General features: G+C 37.9%; 1 protein-coding gene across 1 annotated transcript; it reads right to left on the bottom strand.

Moving 5' to 3' along the window:
* Positions 1-3,798: 3,798 nt before the first annotated feature.
* XB22062450.S (uncharacterized XB22062450 S homeolog) lies at positions 3,799-13,524 on the bottom strand. Its single transcript, XM_018256087.2, has 5 exons — positions 13,417-13,524; positions 10,457-10,544; positions 9,681-9,782; positions 6,214-6,468; positions 3,799-5,394 (listed from the first exon to the last, which is right to left on the bottom strand). Exons 1-5 carry the CDS (start codon positions 13,474-13,476, stop codon positions 4,604-4,606), a joined length of 1,296 nt encoding a protein of 431 aa, XP_018111576.1. The 5' UTR covers positions 13,477-13,524; the 3' UTR covers positions 3,799-4,603.
* Between the last annotated feature and the right edge of the window lie 7,852 nt (positions 13,525-21,376).

Genomic DNA, 21,376 nt, shown 5'->3' with positions numbered 1-21,376 from the left:
TCCCAGAAAATGCATTTTTCTGCCATGTCAACTTTTAAAGAAGCAAAGTATTTTTTGTTCCCAATTATACAAAATACTATATATTGTTTTAACTAAAAGTAAAGTGTTATTTGGTTAAAAGTTGACCTTTAAGAACTTGGCCAAATGTGAAGATATCAGCTAACATAAGTGAGGCAGTGGAAGATTTCCAGTATTTATAAGGTCTTCCTCCATCACACATGTATAGCACAGAGAAGACTTCTGTAAGTGATACAGTTACAATTGTTTGTATTTTAACTGTAAATTATCTTTGATGAAACTTTGAATGTTATGTTAAGTCAAGGGGAAGGGAATCAGCTAACAGTGACCCTTAAAGGAGAAGGAAAGCTACGGAGGCATTTTATTGCCAATAGATTGTCTGCAATAGTGCAAGCTAGAATGCTAAATTTATTCTGTAGAATGTTTTACCATACCTGAGTAAAAAGCTCTAGGAACTTTCTGTTTGTTTAGAATAGCAGCTTCAGTATAAGCATGGTGTGACATCACTTCCTGCCTGAGTCTCTCCCTGCTCACTCATAGCTCTGGGCTCAGATTACAGCAGAGAAGGGAGGGGAGGGGGAGAGAGGAGCAAACTGAGCATGCTCAAGCCCAGGGCAAAGAGGTTTAAGATGAAGGCAGGAAGTCTGATACAGAAGCCCATGTATAGACAATAGAAGGAAAGAAATTAAGTGTTTCTTTTGACAGAGGACTCAGAGTAGCATTTCTTTGAGGGTTTACTGGTATATTTAGGTGGACCTTTCTGATAAAGTTTACTTTGTTTTAATCTTTCCTTCTCCTTTAAAAACCTATAATATAGAAATATAGAAGAAAAGAGAAGCAAACCCACCCAAATGGCAATAGTACAAGATTCAGAGCTTCGATTAAGGGAGACTGCGTTGGCAGCTGACAAGGCATATAAAGTGTAGCCCAACAGCAAGATTCATTGGGTTCTTTCTTTGCACTCCCTTCTTTGTAATACTTTTTACTTTCTCTATGTCTATAAATATAAAAATCAACATCCACTGAGTCCACTCTAGGGGAGCAGATTTACAATACATGCATAGACTAGGCAATGGATGCAGTAATGTGTGTATCCAAGAACTGAAGACTTTCAGGTTGCTGCACTTTCCCAAACCAAAAGCCACCAGTAGAAAAACTTCCCCTTTTTATATAAAAAGCCCCTTTGTTCCTACTGATGTGATATAACTTTGGAATATTACCTTCAGGGCTGCTATCAGAAACCCACTAGGCCTGATAAAGTCCTGATAAATAAGGCATCATCTTGGTCCAGGATTAGCTATGTAAATCCTTGGGTTAGAGTTATGTTAGTTGGTACCTTGAGCAAACACAGAACATAAACAAAATGAAAAGGACATTTTCATATTCCATCTTAGCCATTTTTCAAAACATAATCATACTTTAAAATAATCACGTTATGTAGAGAGTCTGGAAAAACGTAATGATATCAACATAAAAAGAAGAGATGGAAGTGAAAGCTTTCTGACTCAAATACATTTTCTTTGTAGGTTATATGCTCCGGAATGACTTACATGTGATACTAGCCTGGTTAATAGTGATGAGCGAATTTGTCCCGTTTTGCTGAAAAATTAGCAAAATGCATCGAAGTCAGTAGGTGCCAAAACATTTTTTCCGTGCAACAATTTTTTGAAGCATGCGAAAATGCGCCAGTTTTTTATCTAAAGGCAACTTTTTTGTCCAAAGTCAATGGGCGTTTTTTTTGTTGCTGCATTTATATGTCACAGCAAATTTTTGGCGCAGTTTCGCGATAAAAAATTTGCAGATGGTGAAATGCAGAATTTCGCCATGGCTGGTGAAAAAATTCACCCATCACTACTGGTTAGATCTGCATATCTGTTAGGCCATCTGTGTTAAAAACATTTCACAATTCAATACAAAGAGCTCACTAGAATCAATAATAACTGAATCATTTAAATTGTACAAGAATCAAGTTGATGAGGTGATAACCTAGAGGGCGTGCGACTTGGCTTGTTGTGGCAACTGATGATTTGAGCAAAACAATTTATTTGCTATAAACTACAGCATAGCACTGAGTCATAGAAATTTTTTGAAAGGTAAGCCACTAGGAAGTTTGGTCATGTGTCTAAAAATCTAGTGTTTGTTCTTAAATACCAGATATCATGGGAGCCAAAGTACTCAAATGCACCCCATGTTTATATAGAAATGGCTCATGCTGTGCAATTCCTACAACAGAATCACTTAATATTTTCTTCTTAGAAAGACATTACTCAGCCTGAATAAACCAGGTCAAAGGCAAGTCCTGTCTTATCCCTAAATCAAAGATACTTACACAGTGTTTCTCCTGTGCCCTTAAGGTGTTAATAAGATGACTGACTTTGATGTTGCTTTTGAGACTGGCTGAAAATAATTGCCATTTACAGATACATAGTTACATAGTTAAATCGGGTTGAAAAAAGACAAAGTCCATCAAGTCCAACCCCTCCAAATGAAAACCCAGCATCCATACACACACCCCTCCCTGCTTTCACATAAATTCTATATACCCATATCTATACAAACTATAGAGTTTAGTATCACAATAGCCTTTGATATTATGTCTGTCCAAAAAAATCATCCAAGCCATTCTTAAAGTCATTAACTGAATCAGCATCACAACATCACTCGGCAGTGCATTCCACAACCTCACTGTCCTGACTGTGAAGAACCCCCTACGTTGCTTCAAATGAAAGTTCTGTTCTTCAAGTCTGAAGGGGTGGCCTCTGGTACGGTGATCCTCTTTATGGGTAAAAAGGTCCCCTGCTATTTGTAATGGATGCTGAATAGCGAACAAGCAGACTAAAGCAGTGTGCTTAAGTAACAAGAATTAATTATGAAACAAGGGTATCAAAACTACAAGTATTTATATGGCATACAAATAATCTGATGCACTTTCTATACTCCAGTGCATTAGTGAAGTTGATTGATTTACCCCAACCTTTTCTATATGTTCGTGCTTTCTAGTGCTTCTATCTGTAGCTTATCACGCATTATTTATGCAGTTCTCCTTCTAATCCAATCTCACCCATGGCCTCTGAAAATACACATAGATTGCCATGCCACTGATGCTTACAACAAGTCAGGACAACATATAAATCAGATAGGCTGTTACTGTAAATAAAGTCTGGTGCCAAATAAAACTTGATTCCAAAGCAGGTAATGTTATTTAATGCTTTTAAAGATAAATAAAAAACACAAATATGTCACCTCAAAATAAAAATGCCTCAAACAGAGTCAGAGATGTTCAACCCACTTACCAGCAGTCTTATGGGTGTTGTAAAGTAATTTTGAGTGTGAACTAGTGCATTTGAGGCATTCATATCTGTTTAAGTCATTGCAACCCATACCAAGCTGATTTCATAGTATCTGAATTGCTTGAAAGTTTTCCGTATAGAGTGCAGTTTAGAGGGGAATGAAGTTCAATTACCCTATAGGTACAAATACTACAAAGCTAAAGCATAAACATTTACAAGTCATTGTGATTTTTCAAAAGACAGGGGCTACCCTGGGGTTCAGTAAGCAGTACATGCTAGCACAGGCTTTTAGTTTGGACCCTGAGGCTGCTTCTAACTAAAATATAAGAGATTTATCCAAACATTAAACACAGCCTGTAACTGAGAGAAGACAAGTTCTGCTGAACTATTTGACATATCCCTTGCCAGGTCTTCCTGGTGGAATAATAACCAATTGAACCCACCCATCATTCCAACGGATGAACTATTAATAAACTCGTTTATGCCAACACAATTACTAATACAATGGGGCAATTTGATTTATTTCAGGTTTTTATTTAAAAAAAGCATGGAAGTTATAAATAATACAATGACAAAAACAGAGTTAGAAGAATAGACATAGTTCAAAAATGTTTCTTTCACATGCTCCTTTACAAGCATGGATTTAGCCAAACTCACAATGGCATGCCAAGGTGCCCATTCTATGACCATCTCATCAAATGTCATAGTTGGTTTATTGTATTTGGAATTCATACAGCAAGTTATTATACCATCACAGTATAACTGTATGCAGGATTATTTGAAATGCACCTGTATCTGTAAATCAGAATGCCTGAGTGATCTCTTTGCTTTCACAATAGTTGCTTCATCTTATTGTAGTTACTTCATTATAGACCTAAAGTGCCAATGTACAGTATATAAACATCAATGTTTTGTGTGTAATGTGGTTTAGACCAAAAAAGCTTGTAAGACAAGAACGCCTTATATAGTTTACTGAAGTCTACATGATAATTAAATAAAACAAACTCTTAAGGTTAATTCCCTACCTTAAAACCAGTAGCTGTTATATACACATCTCATTTAACAAGTTACTCCCTTTCCATTAACTGCCTTATTTCCTAAATCGTATCCACAGTAAGTCCATCTATGTGGAGATGTTCCTTACTTTTGGAAAGGTATCACCTGCTAGTAGTGATACTAAATGTCACTAAATGTCACTTGCACATGCATTCAGATATCACACCAACCCATTTTCCTCAGTTTAAAGTCTCCACCATTTAAATATATGAAAGTAGCCTTTACTATTTATTATTTCACTATTGTAAAATGTTATCTAGACTTTTTGCATGTGAGTATTTGGCTTTGGCTACATTTGGACTGCACTGGTACACAAATGAATCTGCCAGGCAAACTCCACTTCCCACCTTCCTTGGCTTTGCTTTGACATTATTACTAAGGTATTTTCTCACTGTAACCATAACTAACACAAAAAGACACACCAGGTAGAAGGCAATGTTGAAAGAAAACAGAAACCATATAAAGTGCTCTGTTTTGTTGGATAGCTGGAAATATATTTCCAGCATAGGTAAGATTTCACATGCCGCTATAAGTAAGGTTGTAAAAATAATTCCCAGCGGAGAAGGATATGACCGTATTTTCTTCCTCATAGTCAAATGTGTTGCTGGGACACCAGATGATGGGATATTGCAGCTAATTTCTACATAGATCTTCAGCAAAATAGAGTACAGAAATAGAGTAAGTACTGATGTAAAGTAGACAACTGGAATCCACACTGGAAACCCCTTTAACAGAAGCATTTGTGGGGAGGGAGCGACCAGTAGGCTGACAACGTAGAAGGAGAATGAGGAAGACAAATATTTGATGCCTATCAACAGCAGTATGACAGAATAGAAGAAACCCCAGAGCTTTTCAGTTTTCCACACCATGTTAGACTGTTGCACAGAATGCACAATCATAGGTACAACAACAGGAATGCAGTACAGCAGGTATGTGAAGCTGTCTCCAGGTAATACAGAGGGGATCATCATCCAGTTACTGGTTTTAGAGTTACTTGTATTCATTCCAAACTCCTCAACATCAGCAGTGCCTGAAAAAAAGTGAATAAGATTCAAGTCGTTGTGAATGATGTGTCTTTGTCATAATATGCTCACTTAATTAAAATATCTCCATATATAGGCCACCATATTTCTTCATCCCTCTGATACTATGGCACTAGCTTGGTCTTAATATATTATAAAAAGAATAATGAAATATGACAATGTTTTAAGCCCATTAACTGATGAGTTTTGTGGTCAGTAGTCAATCAACTTCATACCAAAACAGACCTGAACTTTTCCTTTTTGTTGCTCCCTAAATAAGTCTGCCCTCTCTTTTACAACCTATTGTAAAATGAAGGTTCTAAAAGACAATAAAGACATCAACATTTTTTTATTTTAATTAACCCCCTCTCTAAATGTAAGTTCTAAGTCAAATACTATCCTTCACACTTCCTTTTCAGTGGCGTATTTAGAGTGTGATGGGCTCCTGTGCCAAAAAATCTTCAGAGGGGCCCCACTATGATCCCCATCCTAATGTTTTGTCGCCCATTGACTTCAATGCATTTGGCAAGTTTTCTGCAAATTAGTCTGGTTCGACCATCACTACTCACAATGACTTTCTTGCAGGATTTATATTTTCCTACCACCTACTGACAACATTATAGGACCAACAAAAATCCATGAAATTCCCAGATAGATAATTTGTTCATAATTATGTTTGAACTATTCTTTTGCCTCTACATATTTTGCAATGTACAGTGTAGCATACACTCTGTCAACTGTCTAGTCTTTTTTAACAATCCACACATTCAGCAAGTTTTTTTTGTCATTTTCTAATACCATGTCAAATAACATAAATAGATCCATACCATTATTTTCTGTTGTGCTCTTAGGTTTGGCTAACCATTCACTGAGCTGTAGCAGGAGGTAGCTGTTGATCAGAAGTAAGGCCGCTAGTGCTTGAAGGTGGTAGATCTGGCATTTTAGAGCTGATATAAGAAGCTTTAAAGATGTTTTTTTCTGATATTTATGCTCAGGTACTGGAGTATGTGGTTTTGAGAGGACTGCAGAGAGGGTGAATAAAAGCATTGCCACCAGGGAGAAGGCTAACAACAACTGAATTTCTGTTGGAGGAAAAAGTTAAGCAGTTAATCTTAACATGTTTCATGAAAATTATTATTTATTACATATTTTTGCCTAACAACATTTGAGGGCTCATTTACAAAAGGGGCATCCCAGCAAAGTGCCACATTGCCATGTTTTCAAAGTGCCATGTTTTTATTAACAATTCAGAAGTAGGTTAAGTAGTATGTTCTACAAAATGTGTGTTATTCAGCAATGTGGATACCATTTTCTCTCTCTCCTTCTCTGATCATATTAACACCACTGTCAAAACCTGTCACTTTTTCTTACACTATATTGCCAAAACCCGTCCCTTCCTTTCACCTGATACATCCAAGACGCTCATGCATGCTCTCATCCTATCCAAACTAGATTACTGTAACCTTCTACTAACTGGCCTCCCTAACTCCCATCTCTCCCTCTACAGTCTGTATTAAACACTGCTGGCAGAATTATCCTCTCATCCAAAAGGGTACAGGCCCCTCCCCTGCTGAAGTCCTTATCATGGCTTCCTATAAAACAAAGAATAACTTATAAACTCCTCCTCATAACCTTCCTCTGCACCTAACTACATCTCATCTCTTGTTTCTCTATGTTCCTGGCCAAAACCTCCGCTCCTCTCAGAGCAACCGCTTGGTTGTACCCCCCACTACTACTGCTGTTTCCCGTATCAAACCCTTCTCTCTTGCGACTCATTATATTTGGAATGCCATACCTGAATCTTTCAGGAGAGAATCCTCCTTCAGTGTTTTTAAAACGAAACTCAAAGACTACCTGTGGGAGCACCTGGATAACACCTGAACCGGCACTTATATAACAGTGTAACAAACTGTAACCTGCAGCACTTTAATACCCCTCTGAATTGTGTCTGTATGTCACCCTCTCATTTAGACTGTAAGCCAGTGATCCCCAACCAGTAGCTCTTGAGCAACATGTTGCTCTCCAACCCCATGGATGTTGCTCCCAGTGGCCTCAAAGCAGAATGTTATTTTTGAATTCCAGGCTTGGAGACAAGTTTTGGTTGCATAAAAAACAGATTTACTGCCAAACAGAGCCTCAATGTAGGTTGACAATACACATAGGGGCTACCAAATGACCCATTACAGCACTTAGTTGGCACCCCTAGAACATTTTTCATGCATGTGTTGCTCCCCAACTCCTTTTACTTCTGAATGTTGCTCACGGGTTCAAAAGGTTGGGGATCCCTGCTGTAAGCCCTACGGGGTAGGGTCCTCTAGCCTTTTGTTTCCTTGACACTAAGCTGTATTGTAATTATATTTTATAGTTATGTGCCTAGTATTTCTAATAATGCACTTATTGTTACTTATTATTGCAGTAACCCCTTTTTTGTTACTACTAATTTATTGTTTTGCTGTACAGTGCTTTGCCCTCAAGGAGCGCTACACAAAAAAAAATATACATACATACATTTTTTCATTGATATCACGTTAGGGATGCTGCAGGAATAGCAGCATTAGTGTGGGATTCACTGGAGTCTGTTGTTTGTATTGTCACAAAAGCCCCACACTGCCAACTCAGGGCAAGTATTTATTCTAGAGTTCGCTGTTGTCAATGTTGCCCTGTATACCACACTTACATGGAGAATTCTATTTCTTGGCACTCTATTTCGTTTCTGGCACAAAAAAAAAACCCATTCCATCTTGCTTTATGTCTGAGCTACTAGATATACATCATCATTTGGACTCCAGTCCTTAAGAGGGATATAAATGAGCTGGAGAGAGTGCAGAGATGTGCAACTAAATTGGTTGGAGGGATGGAAGACTTAAATTATGAGGGGAGACTGTCAAGGTTGGGGTTGTTTTCTCTGGAAAAAAAGGCGTTTGCAAGTGGACATGATTACACTTTACAAGTACATTAGAGGACATTATAGACAAATAGCAGGGGACCTTTTTACCCATAAAGTGGATCACCATACCAGAGGCCATCCCTTTACACTAGAAGAAAAGAACTTTCATTTGAAGCAACATAGGGGGTTCTTCACAGTCAGGACAGTGAGGTTGTGGAATGCACTGCCGGGTGATGTTGTGATGGCTGATTCAGTTAATGCCTTTAAGAATGGCTTGGATGATTTTTTGGACAGACATAATATCAAAGGCTATTGTGATACTAAACTCTATAGTTAGTATAGGTATGGGTATATAGAATTTTAATAAAAGTAGAGAGCGGTGTGTGTATGGATGCTGGGTTTTCATTTGGAGGGGTTGAACTTGATGGAATTTGTCAACTATTAAGTTGTGTGGGATAGTTGCATCACTAGGTTGTAAATGCCTTCCTGACTTTCTGTTGAAATCATCTCCCCTACCCAAAAAACATAACTTGCCCACTCTCTACTCAAAGCCATTTGCATTTTCTTTTTTTCCCAAAGTTTCAACCATTGTTGATGTAGAGTCTAAAATAGAATAAGGCTAGAAATGCTGTATTTTGTATACTAAATATAAACATGAACTTACTGCACCACAAGCCTAATCAAACAAATAATTTATGCTTTCAAAGTTGGCTACAGGGGGTCACCATCTAGTAACTTTGTTAAACATCTTTGCAAGACTAAGACTGTGCACATGCTCAGTGTGGTCTGGGCTGCCTAGGGATCTGCTTTCAAGAAATCTCTTAAAACACACTTCTTTCGAGAAGCCTACCCTCACTCTGCTTAACTACCAAATGCAACACCACATATAGTACCACATTTCTCACCCACTTAATTAGATCTTGCCCACTCCCACACCTTGTGTATTACTCCCTTCCTTTTAGAGTGTATGCCTATGCATAGGGCCTTCCTCACCTTTTGTACCAGTATTGATTGTGATGTATGTAACTCCATATCTTCTATGTATATAATTCATGTGATTTCGTTGTATAATCACATTTACTTTACAGCGCTAGGCAATATGTTGGTGCTATATAAATACATGTTAATAATAATCATAATAATAATCGTCATAAACAAAGCTGATTGAGTTTTGCATGGCTGGCAAGTAAGGCGGGGGCTCCCCCTGCTGTTCATAAGTATGATTGTTTCCCTGCTCAGCAGTTAGGGACCATCTGACAATTCCTATCCACAGCAGTAAATGAAGGGAGAATTTCACTGCATACAGTCAGGTTTCTTATTAAAACGGAAAACATTTTATAAATAAAGTATTTTGGAGATAGATTGGAGCAAAAATCTGTCTAACACTGCAATACTTATGCAACTTACCTGACACAAAGGTAATTTTCCAGGAGTTGTTCATCTCTCTGATACATATGTATTCCAAGTAGATGTGAAGGAGCCAACATATAGATATGTACCAGATAAGGCCTGTAGAATTAGATTGTGTATTGATTACATAAAATCTGGGCAGCAGAAATGTATGTATTTTGCAAGGATTCACGATTTGGCCACGGTGAACCTTTGTCACTTCTAGGCAAATATACAGTATGCTGTGTTCAAACACATATGGTTTAAATGCATATTACTATTGTATATTCTGAGAAACCAAGTCATAATTGCACATTGCACATTCTAAACATGTTTCCCCCAATCCATTTGTACAAATGTGTTGTGTAAACCAGACACAACAACTTTACAAAATGCAGGCACTATAAAAAAAGGCATTTAAGTTTTTGTTTTGCACTGCATCTGGGGTCAGGTTTATTCATGGAGATTCAAGGCTAAATAATAGAATATTTCAGATCCTAATGATACCGTTAATCAATGTCTGAACACTTCTACATTATGAGAACTTCTACTGTACACGTGTTTCTTTAAGATAAACATCTATTTTTAGCATCAGTTTCCCTTAATGATATATTTTAACAGTATCTATAATATAATTATTATTAGTAGAATTGCATGGGTAAAACAGCAAAGTATTTGTTATTAATTGTAGTTATTACAAAATGTATTCAAACACTTTTCATTGACTCTCATCTGAATTTATCTAAATTCTATATTTTGTTTAAAAACATTTGAGTTCTTGGCATAATACTCACCAACTGAGGGTATGTTGACTCGCACCTGTCTACAGATCAAGGCTACTGATGGCTTTGGACTGGCGAGACTTAAAAGTTTATCGGACATCTGATGGATAAAGGAAATCGTTTTTTTTCGAATAAGTAGATAAACTTGTTTTTTCTTTTTCAAGAGAAAAATGAATCCTCTTTGTAAGAATGTATAAAAAAGACATTTATGTATTATAATGGCTTATTTTTAGTGCCCATGTTTTGACACTAGGTGCAAAAATGGGTGCGTGCTTCTGCATATATAAATACTTTCAGGGTGGCTGCTGGGCCTTCTGAGGCAAGTTTCTCAACTTGTCTTGTGTCAGAAACATCACTACATACTCCCACCAGGATGCATGTGGAATTATGCTGGTTGTACTGGCTTTGCTGAATATGGCATAAAGGAGTCCTGTACATTACACCTGTCCTGAGCAGGCAGTAAGTAGAAGGCATCTTAGAAGTGCCTAAGGGTAGTGGCACATGGGAAGAATTGTTGCCTACAATTTTTCTTGACGTGGCTGCGGGTGACAAATCTCCTGAAAATGCCTCTCGATTGCCAGTAATTGCAATCCATGGTGGCATGTCCAATTTATCACTAAATCACCCGAAACTTAGGGTGATTTAATGATAAGTTTGCCATACCTCCAGCAATTTTAATTACCTGCAGTGGAGAGGCATTTTTCTGGAGATTTGCCGCCTGCAGCAAACAAATCAAGGGTGACAAATCTTCCAGTGTGCCACTACCCCAAACATGGTCTTTACACTTCAAGGCCACCATAAATTGTACATGGTTGAGGGATTAAATACAGAGTAATATATCAGTGAAGTTTATTTTTCTCCTTGTTTCAGAACTGCATTGTTTTAAAATGATTAATGACTGTCCCCCTATAAGCTCTCCTTAATTTGTCCTGGACTTACCTTCTGCTTGCAGAAGCAAGTAAAGAATACTGTATGTATTACATTCCCAAAATATTGATATCCTATTTGCATATACAAGCTAAACCTTTGGCCCCTTGTTTTAAAGGGTTTGTTCACCTTCGTTTTAATTATTATTGATTGATTATTTAGATTTTTATTCAGCATTTGAAGCAATCTGGTTGCTAGGGCCCAAATTGCTTTGAATACTAAAAGATGAGTAAGATGAGTAATAAAAAGTAGCAACAAAATACATTTGTTTCCTTACAGTTCCTTTGTTTTGTATATGGGGTCAGTGACCCCCATTTGAAAGATGGTAATATGAAGAATGGAAATAATCCAAAAAGTATAAAAAAGAAAATATAAAGGCCATCTGAAAAGTTGCTTAGAATTAGCAATTCTGTAACATGCTAAAAGTTAACTTAAAGGTCAACCACCATTTAACTGGTGTGTTTAATCTGTGCCCATCCAGAGGTGCAGGTATGGGACCTATTATCCAGAATGCTCGGGACCTGGGGCTTTCCAGATAACGGGTCTTTCCGTAATTTGGATCTTCACTCCTTAAGACTACTAGAAAATCATGTAAACATTAAATAAACCCAATAGGCTGGGTTTGCTGCCAATAAGGATTCATTTTATCTTAGTTTGGATCAAGTACAAGGTACTGTTTTATTATAACAGAGAAAAAGGAAATCATTTTTAAAAATATGGATTATTTGATTATAATGGAGTCTATGGGAGACGGTCTTTCCGTAATTCGAAACTTTCTGGATAACGGGTTTCCGGATAACGGATCCCATACCTGTAGTACTTGCTAACAAAATATAAGTGGGAGTGGTTGCAGGCAGGCCTTGCCTTAATAAATGAGTCCCTGGAGGTTGAAGTTCATAATTGCAGCAACTCTGGAAAAGAATGATAGCCTGCAGCCCAATTAGGGAGAAATGCTACGAGGTTACACTGACTGTACACCACTGATTTTCCATCAATCAAGGTATTTGGCCTTCAGCCTGAATGACCCAATCTTTTTCACTTTGGCCAACACACCTTAAATATACTGGGCAGTTTCCAGGATGCCATACATGTGCCAGCAAGTTTGCAAAAAACTTTAGGATAAACAATAAGAGGCTGGGACACTCTGTAAAACAGATGGGTTTTTTAAATGTCTAGGTTAAAACATTGGGTCCCGGCAATTTTCTAAAACTTGCAGGAACACTATTTCTATGACACTATTTACCTTAATGCAAGTAAGCTATTTATATGAAAAGTTGTGTTGTTACATTCACAGATATGCAAATACATAAATTACTATTTTCTTTAATTGAGCCCAAAAAAAACTGGCTTGGCTCGGTTTCAGAAATAGTTTTCTCAGCACAGAGTAAAATTACTGTGTGCACACATCACAATATACCAGCAGACGTAAACTATTAGGTATCAAATTAAGGGTAGACTAATGGTTGGCACTGAGGGAAAAATGAGAATGTAATGTTACTGGCACGAGGGAAAATATTATGTAATGAGTGTATATTGGATATAATGTTTGTACTGTATATTACCATTCAGAAGACTAGATATATTTTGTGTCCATTTTTACTGAGTGAAACAAAAGTTGTAGTATAAGTTTATTAGTTTAACTTGGGGCAGCTGGGAAATTGACAAAATGTCTAGCCCCATGTTAGATTTCTCTTTTGAGAAATGGATTTCAGTGCAGAATTCTGCTGGAGCAGCACTATTAACTGATTCATTATGAAAAATTATTTTTTTCCCATGACAGTATCAAGCAAGCAAGTTGCCATATTTTGTAACTGTTTGGCTGCTTTACAATATTTAGTTTTGGTATTTAGAGCAACTAATATGGCAACTCCCAGTTCTTTGAATAAACAAATAATGATAAATAAGGCTGAATGTGCAAAGTAGCATTATGTCCTACTGAATATTTAAAAAAATCGAAACCTTACTTAGAAATTCAATATATTTTACTTTTAAATGTAACTTTAAAATGCAAAATGCCATGGTAGTATATATAAAATAATATTTACCATAGACTTGTTGGTCAGTAGCTCCATTGATCCAGAATATTTAGGACACGTACTCTCCATAGGAAGGAACACTGGTACAAGCCGGCCTATGATGAACAGTTCACTTTAGTACAGACAAATTGTGTGTACAGGTCTGTTACCTGCTTTTATAGAAACCTTTATCTTTAGAAAGATAGAGAACAATGTGAATTCCATGCAAAGCTGATCAATAACCCTAATCAGTGCTCCTTTATCATTACTTTCCACACAAAGCATTTGATTTGGGTTTTTTTTGGACTTGGTGGCAGTGAAATCATCTGGGACACGGTAAAAGGACAAGAAAGATACATTTAATAATAACTATAGATGTCATATTGCTAGAGACATGGTCACATCCCCTTTATTTTGTGCAGGCTCTGTAGCACCATGAAGGGATCAATCTGTAAAAGCGGAATTTGACACTAGTATAGGACATGGGCTTTTTGTTTCCAATGTGAAATGGCTACTGGCACACAAGGGCCATTGACTCCTTGAGTGACTCAGCACAATTGCCTAGTGCAAAGTACCTTTAGGCTTAATGGTTTTCTTGCAGGCGAGAGCAGGAACTCATATAAAGCTGGCCATAGACGCAAAGATCCGATCGTACGAATCGTGGATTCGTATGATTTTCGGACCATGTGTGGAGAGTCCCGACATTTTTCGTCCATCGGAGATCGGTCGTTTGGTCGATCGGACAGGTTAGAAAATTTCTGTCGCCTGCTGGTAATATCTCTGCGTGTATTGTCGATCGTACGATTTTCAGAGGGAGACTGTCACTAGTGTTGTCAGACATAAGTATCGTACGATTGCTGTCAGGGGCAGAACATTGGCTGATCTGTTCTTATTTGATCGGAATGGTAAAGACTTTGATCTGAATGGTTAGTGGAGGGTCGGGAGATGGGAAAGTCCGATTGTACGTTGATTCGTACGATCGGATCTTTGCGTCTATGGCCAGCTTAAGTCTCCACAGAAAGTAGAAGACTTCTTGTGTAGCAGAGTCTGGACATTGTATACAGTAGCACTCCACATGCAATTCCAGTCCTTCTCTAAATGAAGATCTTGAGTTGGATTGATTGCAGCAGCCCATTAAAAATTTGCTATTAATTGGTTTCTATGGGTTATAGGACCAGGGCAAACATAGCCCTTTTTGTGCACATTTAAAGTCCCTATCCACTGAAAAATTATTCATACAGAGTAAGCTATTTGGCCAGTTTTCATGTGTACAAACACTGGCTAAGTATCTGCCATCCATATAGATTGAAGCAGGTGAACACTTGTGATAGGTCAAACAGGACTTGTTGGGACTTCACATGCCTCACACTTGGCCTGATGTGAATAAGTACAATTTTGTGACTAAGGCATAGGAAGATTAAAGGTGCCCATCAGCGTTGTTTCTTAGAAAATTGTCGGCTCCTGTAATGCTGCCCTCCTGCCCACTTACCTTTCCAGGGGGGAGGCAGCAACGCTAGTGCGCAGAGTGCAATTGTGCCAAAACTGGAAATTCAACTCATAAAGGCACCAGGAGCGGCTTTATGCCGCCCCTGGAAAACTATCTGGCGCTGCTGCTTGAGGCGAGTTAATCAACTCTCCTCATTGTTGGAGCACCCTGGTGCCCATGCAAATTAGGGTATATTTATCAAAGAGTGAAGTTAGAGATCGCCACAGTCAGCTAGAGAGAAATACTGCCTCTATCCATTCATTTCTATGGGATTTTTAAAGGCGTATTTATCAAAGGGTGAACTTTCACTTTCACCCATTGATAAATACTCAATCCCATAGAAATAAATGGAGAGTGGTGGAATTTCACTCTAGGGGACTGTGGTGATCTCTAACTTCACTTTTTGATAAATATACCCCTTAGTGTCTTCTGATCAAATCATCTTGTTTATGCACCATAATGACTGCTTTCCCACATGTTTGTTCAGATATCAGTGGGGATCGGGTGGGGATGGTGTCAGTAGTCCATGGCCTAGTGCCTAATTGATGCAGCCTGGCCAAATAACTAGATCCTTGTGAGTATGACCAAATGAAATGCTTAGTTTTCTGAAGTCGCCCATAATTGCCTCACGAGGAAACTTCGGGTGACTTCGGAAAACAAAACGCTCTGTGTGCCTGCCCCCAGTCGATTTACATTTTAGCCGGCGAAAGACAGGGGAAGGCAGATTGGGGAGATGAGTCACCGCGAAGAAGAGCCCAAATCTGCCCGCGTGGCCAGACCCTTAAGGTTATTTTAAATTGCATTGCTCTAATAACATTAGAATGGCTGCACTAGACTTTGATGTAGGACAATCTGGAGACTGAGTCATTTTACACATACACTATCACTACACTTTTCAGTCTGCTCCAGAACATACTGTAGTGGCTTTGGGTTATCATATAAATTCTTACTTTTCTTCTGTTCCCTTTGTAATAATGGTGGTTTTAATCTGACTGTTTGTTTAGATAATACCAAGAGCTGCTGAATTGTCTACAGAATCCTCTGGAACCAGCTGCCCTGGGTGAGACCAGTTTCATCTCTGGTGACTCGTTTGCTTATCAGTTTATTGCATAGATTGCCCACAGTGATCAATAATCTCGAAATTGTTATAACACAAACCTGTGCATTAGAGACAGTTTTAATGGTTTGCAATAACACATTTTCCATATATGTTAAGCCAATACTTAATACAGAGAAGATGGCATTAGCTATATCTGTTTCCACACAGAGCAAGATATCTAAATATCTAAAAAATGAGCCCATGTCATGCTCCTTTGTCCTCTGATTGTTGTTTGGTTTCACTGACCAATCTAATTATCACCAGACTACAAATGTAAACTGGAAGGAACTATCATATCTGGGCGGTCTCAGGTAAGTACTGAACACTGAAGTTAAAAGTAATTAAAGGGGTTATTTACCTTTGCATTAACTTTTTTGTACAATTTAGAAAATGTTATTCTGAGACTATTTGTAATTGGTCTTCATTTTTTATTATTTGCTTTTTTTTTTAAATTATTTTATTCTTTGTTCAGTTGCAGTTTGGAATTTCAGCAGCTACCTAGTTGCTAGTGTCCAATTTAACCAATAAACCAGGCAGTGGTTTGAGAGAGGCATGAATATGAATAAAGAGAGGAGGGCCTAAATAGAAAGTTAAGTAATAAAAAGTAACAACAACAATAGCCTCACAAAGGAATCTTTTTTTGGTTAATGGGGTCAGTGACCTTGTTTGTGACCCCCATTTGAAAGCTGGAAAAAGGCAGAAGAGGAAGGCAAATCATTTAAAAACTATTAAAAAGATTAAGACCAATTGAAAAGTTGCTCAGCATAGTTCATTTCTATAACATATTAAAAGTTAACCTGAAGGTGAACCAGCCCTTTAAAGTGGGACATTCACTAAGATTCGTAGTTGGGCCAGGCGTAACTTCGCGGCACTTCACCGCACTTCGCCAGGCGTAGTTTGCCATCGCTTCGCAAATTCACTAAAATCCGAAGTTGCACTTAGGGGTAGCGTAAGGTTGCGAAGTTGCGCTAGCGTTGATTCGCTAAGCGAATTGAAGTTACGCTAGCGATGGTTAATTTGCATACGGCGCCAAATTCAAATTTCAATGGAGGAATATGTAGCAGCACTACAAATGCCTGGGAAAACTTCAAAACATCAAATAAAATTTTTATTTTGCCCTACACATGTGCCCACTGTATAGTTAAGTTGCCATGAGTTAGGAAATGTAGGGGGGAAGGAGGGGAGCCCCAAAAATGTTTTCAATCTTTTTCAGCCTATCACCCATAATATAGAAAAAACGCCAGCGTTTTTTGGGACTTAGAAAAAATTTTAACTTTTTTTGAAGAAATCCCTATCTACTCTATTGCACTTCGCCTGGTCTGAGGTGGCGAAGGAAGTCTAGCGTAAAATGTAGCGTTCAAAACAATGCACGCGTTAGTGAATTTGCGTAGTTACATCCGTTGCGCAAATTCGCCAGGCGTAAGGGTGCAAAGTTACGCTAGCAAAGTTACGCCAGCATCTGTTAGTGAATTTGCGAATTGACGCTAGCGTTAGGCGCTTCGGCGCATAGTGAATTTGCCCCAAAGAGTTTGAGCCCTATGTCCTTAAACTTAAATGAAAATATAGCTCTGAAACATGGTACTTACAGAAAAAGTAACCTAGTATTTTATAAAGGCATTAGCTAGGCAATTAATTTTGTATATATTCTATTTTATATGTAATTTGAATAACCACAGCCCTTAAAATGATATTATTATTAATATTAGGGATGCACCGAATCCACTATTTTGGATTTTGCCGAATACCGAACCGAATCTGAACTCTAATTGCATATGTAAATTAGGGGTGGGAAGGGGAAAACATTTTTTGTTTGTAAATTAGGGTTCGGATTCGGTTCGGCCGGGCAGAAGGATTCAGCCGAATCCGAATCCTGCTGAAAAAGGCCAAATCCTGGCTGAATCCCGAATCGAATCCTGGATTCGGTGCATCCCTAATTATTATTATTATTATTATTTGGTTTTGCGTGCAATTACAATTATTATTGAGGGCTGCTGTGTCACTAATGGGAAGAAGCTTGTTTCTCTTGAGAAAGAATATCCTGGACTGAATTATATTCAAATTTCCCCAGTGTAGCCTTTCTCAATGTGATACATTCAAGTGGAGGTTGACAGAGAAATGCCAATGAATTTACTTGCAAAAATGAGCTGTTAAATTAATACCGTTATTTAAAAATTAAAAAGTCAGAAGCTGCTAAAACACAAAAAAATAAATGAACTGCAAAAAGTCATTATGTCATTTGTCTAGTATTTGAAATGGTTTGGGAAGTATTCTTTTCATTTTCTTTCCCTTTACAATTGTCGGCAAAAACACTTTTTGTGATTAATTGGTCTATACATAATTATACTTTATACCTATGGGTTATGTATGACTCACGTGGTATTTTGACTGCTGTGGTGGTATCAAAACACTGTTACTTGCCTTGAATCACCACCTGGTACCTGTCAATAGTGTGATTAACATATAAAGGTGCATTTTTGTAGCATTAACTGTGGGTTCCAGATGGCTAATGCTGGGAATACACTCTGCCAGGGAGAGGCATTTTGATCACATTAAGGCAATCTAAACACTGTGTTTGTGCCATGTGCCATTCAGATGAGTAGCTGTCAATGACAGGCAACATAAAAATACATTTTTATTTTTTCCACGAATCTCAAAAAAAATTGTGGTTTCCCAAACCATAAAGACCTCTAATACAAAAATTTGCCTTGTAAAAGTTGTCAAGGTCATATAGAAGTCAGTGGGAGCTGCTTGAATCTTATTGGACCATTTTAAATCACTTCAAGGTTTTAGAGGTTTTGAGGGGTTTTTTTGCTAGTAATTGCTAGAAAAACTTGAAATTTTAGAGGTTTTAGAGGTATTCGTATTTTTTTTCAAGCATTTCATTCTTTTTTTCAATTTGGGTCTTTTAACAAATTTCATGACATTCCTGGTTTTAGAAAAAGTGATTTTTATTCATGGTTTTAAAAACCTACAAAACCACAAAAATTAGATTGTTCATAGTTAAGCCTTCACGTCCATACTTTGGGGAGAATTTACAAAAGTGGATTTAACTAAAATTGTATTAAGAGATATTTTTTAAGTTAAACTGTATTTTAATACAGATTTATAAAAACCTAAATTTTTCGGTTCAGAACGCCGATTTCAGAACGTGCCTTTAAAGTGGATTATTTGTCCATACAACGTACACATTTTTTTTTTTAGTTATTAACAACTTTTTGCTGGTGTTAAAAATGTCACATTTAACACAATGGAGTTAAACAAACAAAATTGCTTTGCTCCAACTTTTTGGCAGAAAAAAACATTTTGGCACAGGTTGGCATAAAAAGGAAAAATTGGGATTCCGTCTTTTGATAATTTTCTGGTAGAAATAAATAAAATTATGAATAGACAATGTCATGGTGTCTCTAAGGCTGGTGGAGATTAGTTGACAAATCTCCTCTTCTACGGTCGACTAATCTTCCCGAAATGCCTTTCTACCCCAGCGGGATAGCATACATATCGCTTTGTTTTCCAAAGTCGCCCGAAGTTGCCTCACGAGGAAGCTTCGGTCGACTTCGGAAAACTGAAGCGATGCGTATGCCATCCTGCTGGTGATTTACATTCCTGCCGGCGGGAAGGCATTTCAGGAAGATTAATCGCTAGGGTTGCCACCTGCCCGGTATTTTACCAGCCTGACTGGTAAAATGATGGTTGATTCCAATGTTAATAATAGGGATAAAAGATAAATACATAGGAAGGCTGGTATTTTTTCCAGAAATGGTGGAAACCCTATTAATCGCCTGAAGAAAAGGATATTTGTTTCTGGGTAACTAATCTCCCCCGAATCTTACCGTATGCCACCAGCCTTAAAGTTATTGGACACAGGAGAATTGCTCATTCTGGAGGATATTGCTAGGGATTTGCCTAGTCACACTGCATGTGCCATGATTTAGTCTTATACATAGACACGCTGAGAACAGTTTAGATTGTAAGCTCCACCCTTGACAATAGTATGCCGATGCTTAGAAAGTGATTGCTGCAAAACTACAAACAAGCAAATCTGGTTTTCCATATTCAGTATATCTTCCTCCATATAATGGTATCTTTGCCCACAGAGGTAAAAACTATAGAAGGAAGGGACACATCTCACAATGCACATGCTGCAATATATTGGTGTGTACTGTATATGGGGCAGCATAAAGTAATTGGTGGTCACACATACATACATATTTAGGCATGATAATTACAGGGCGTCACACCAATTTTGAGCCTACAGTATAAATAACAAGGTACAGCCTTAGCATGTAGATACACCATACATCGCCATTTGGTAGAAACATTTTTTTTAAATCTAATCACTTAAAATCTTAAGTATGCTTTAAAAAAGGTGTCTAAACCTGACAATAAATGGAATACCAAATATCTCCAAGACTGGCAGTTAACCCCTGATGGATTTATTGCACGCTTGCCCTTTCTAATGAGCAGGTTAGTGCCGTTTACTAATGAGAGGTTTCTAGCCCCCAGCAAATGGCAATTAGCCCTGTGTAGAACACACTTGTCAGGAACTGTCTGCTCCTTGTTCTTATCTGTCTCTTGTGCTGTTATCTGTGTTTGTTGTTGTGAGGCTGCAGGGCTATCACAGTATCAGTCATAAATACCATGACCATCATGCCTCCCGGCTTTTCAGCTAAAGGTAGACTTTCAAATCCTGTTTTTAAGCGTTGGCCCATTTAGGGCCATTAAATTGCTTTGACTGTAAAAGATCCTCTTTTAAAGCTTTAAGCACCTGAGGGAATTTCAGGGATTGTAAAGTGAGATGATGTGTTTAGGTAGTGACCTGCCCTTCTCTGATATCTCCAAGTCATGTGTATATAGTACCATTCAGCTCAGAAGGGATGAGTGTTTGTTTAACACCTAATGTGTTGGGAGTTTAATGGTTTAAATCCCTGCTCCTGTCTCCTCTTCACACCTTTTATTCTCAATCTGAAATCTCAATGGAAGGCTTGTTGATTGCTTGAGACCCCCCCCCCCCCCCCCCCGAAATCCATGCCAGGAGCAATTTTCAACAGTGTTAACTAGAAGAAAATGAATGTTGTCAATTGAAAAAAATAGCCTTGTTTTATACCAATAGGGGTTACCCATAAGCCCACACTGTGAGGGAGTTTAGACACAGAGAGCTGCTGTTTTGTCAGTAATATTAGCTCTGTGTCTCCACTCATTTTCTTTTACATGTATTTTGTTTATGGCCAGTTTATCCACAAAATGTGGCTTGCAGTATGATTGTCTATAGGACCATGTTAGAGGCAGTCAGTGCTGTGAAAGGCTCATATGTTGCCTTATTTTGGTAATTGTAACATAGTATCTGTATAGTGACAACATGTCTGATGCAACACTTTTCATACTTGTTTAGATACATAAATGCTTAT

The sequence above is a fragment of the Xenopus laevis genome, chromosome 3S, assembly GCF_017654675.1.
Source record: "Xenopus laevis strain J_2021 chromosome 3S, Xenopus_laevis_v10.1, whole genome shotgun sequence".
NCBI classification, from domain to species: domain Eukaryota; kingdom Metazoa; phylum Chordata; class Amphibia; order Anura; family Pipidae; genus Xenopus; species Xenopus laevis.
Note: the sequence above shows the minus strand (reverse complement) of the source record. Positions and strands in the feature narration are given on the sequence as shown.

Excerpts from the sequence above, each read along its gene's own strand:
- XB22062450.S (XM_018256087.2), bottom strand. The coding sequence starts at position 13,476 with ATGGAGAGTACGTGTCCTAAATATTCTGGATCAATGGAGCTACTGACC. Across the intron at positions 9,783-10,456 it reads AGTCAACATACCCTCAGTTG|GCCTTATCTGGTACATATCT; the intron begins GTGAGTATTATG and ends CTAATTCTACAG. Across the intron at positions 5,395-6,213 it reads GAGCACAACAGAAAATAATG|GCACTGCTGATGTTGAGGAG; the intron begins GTATGGATCTAT and ends ACTTTTTTTCAG.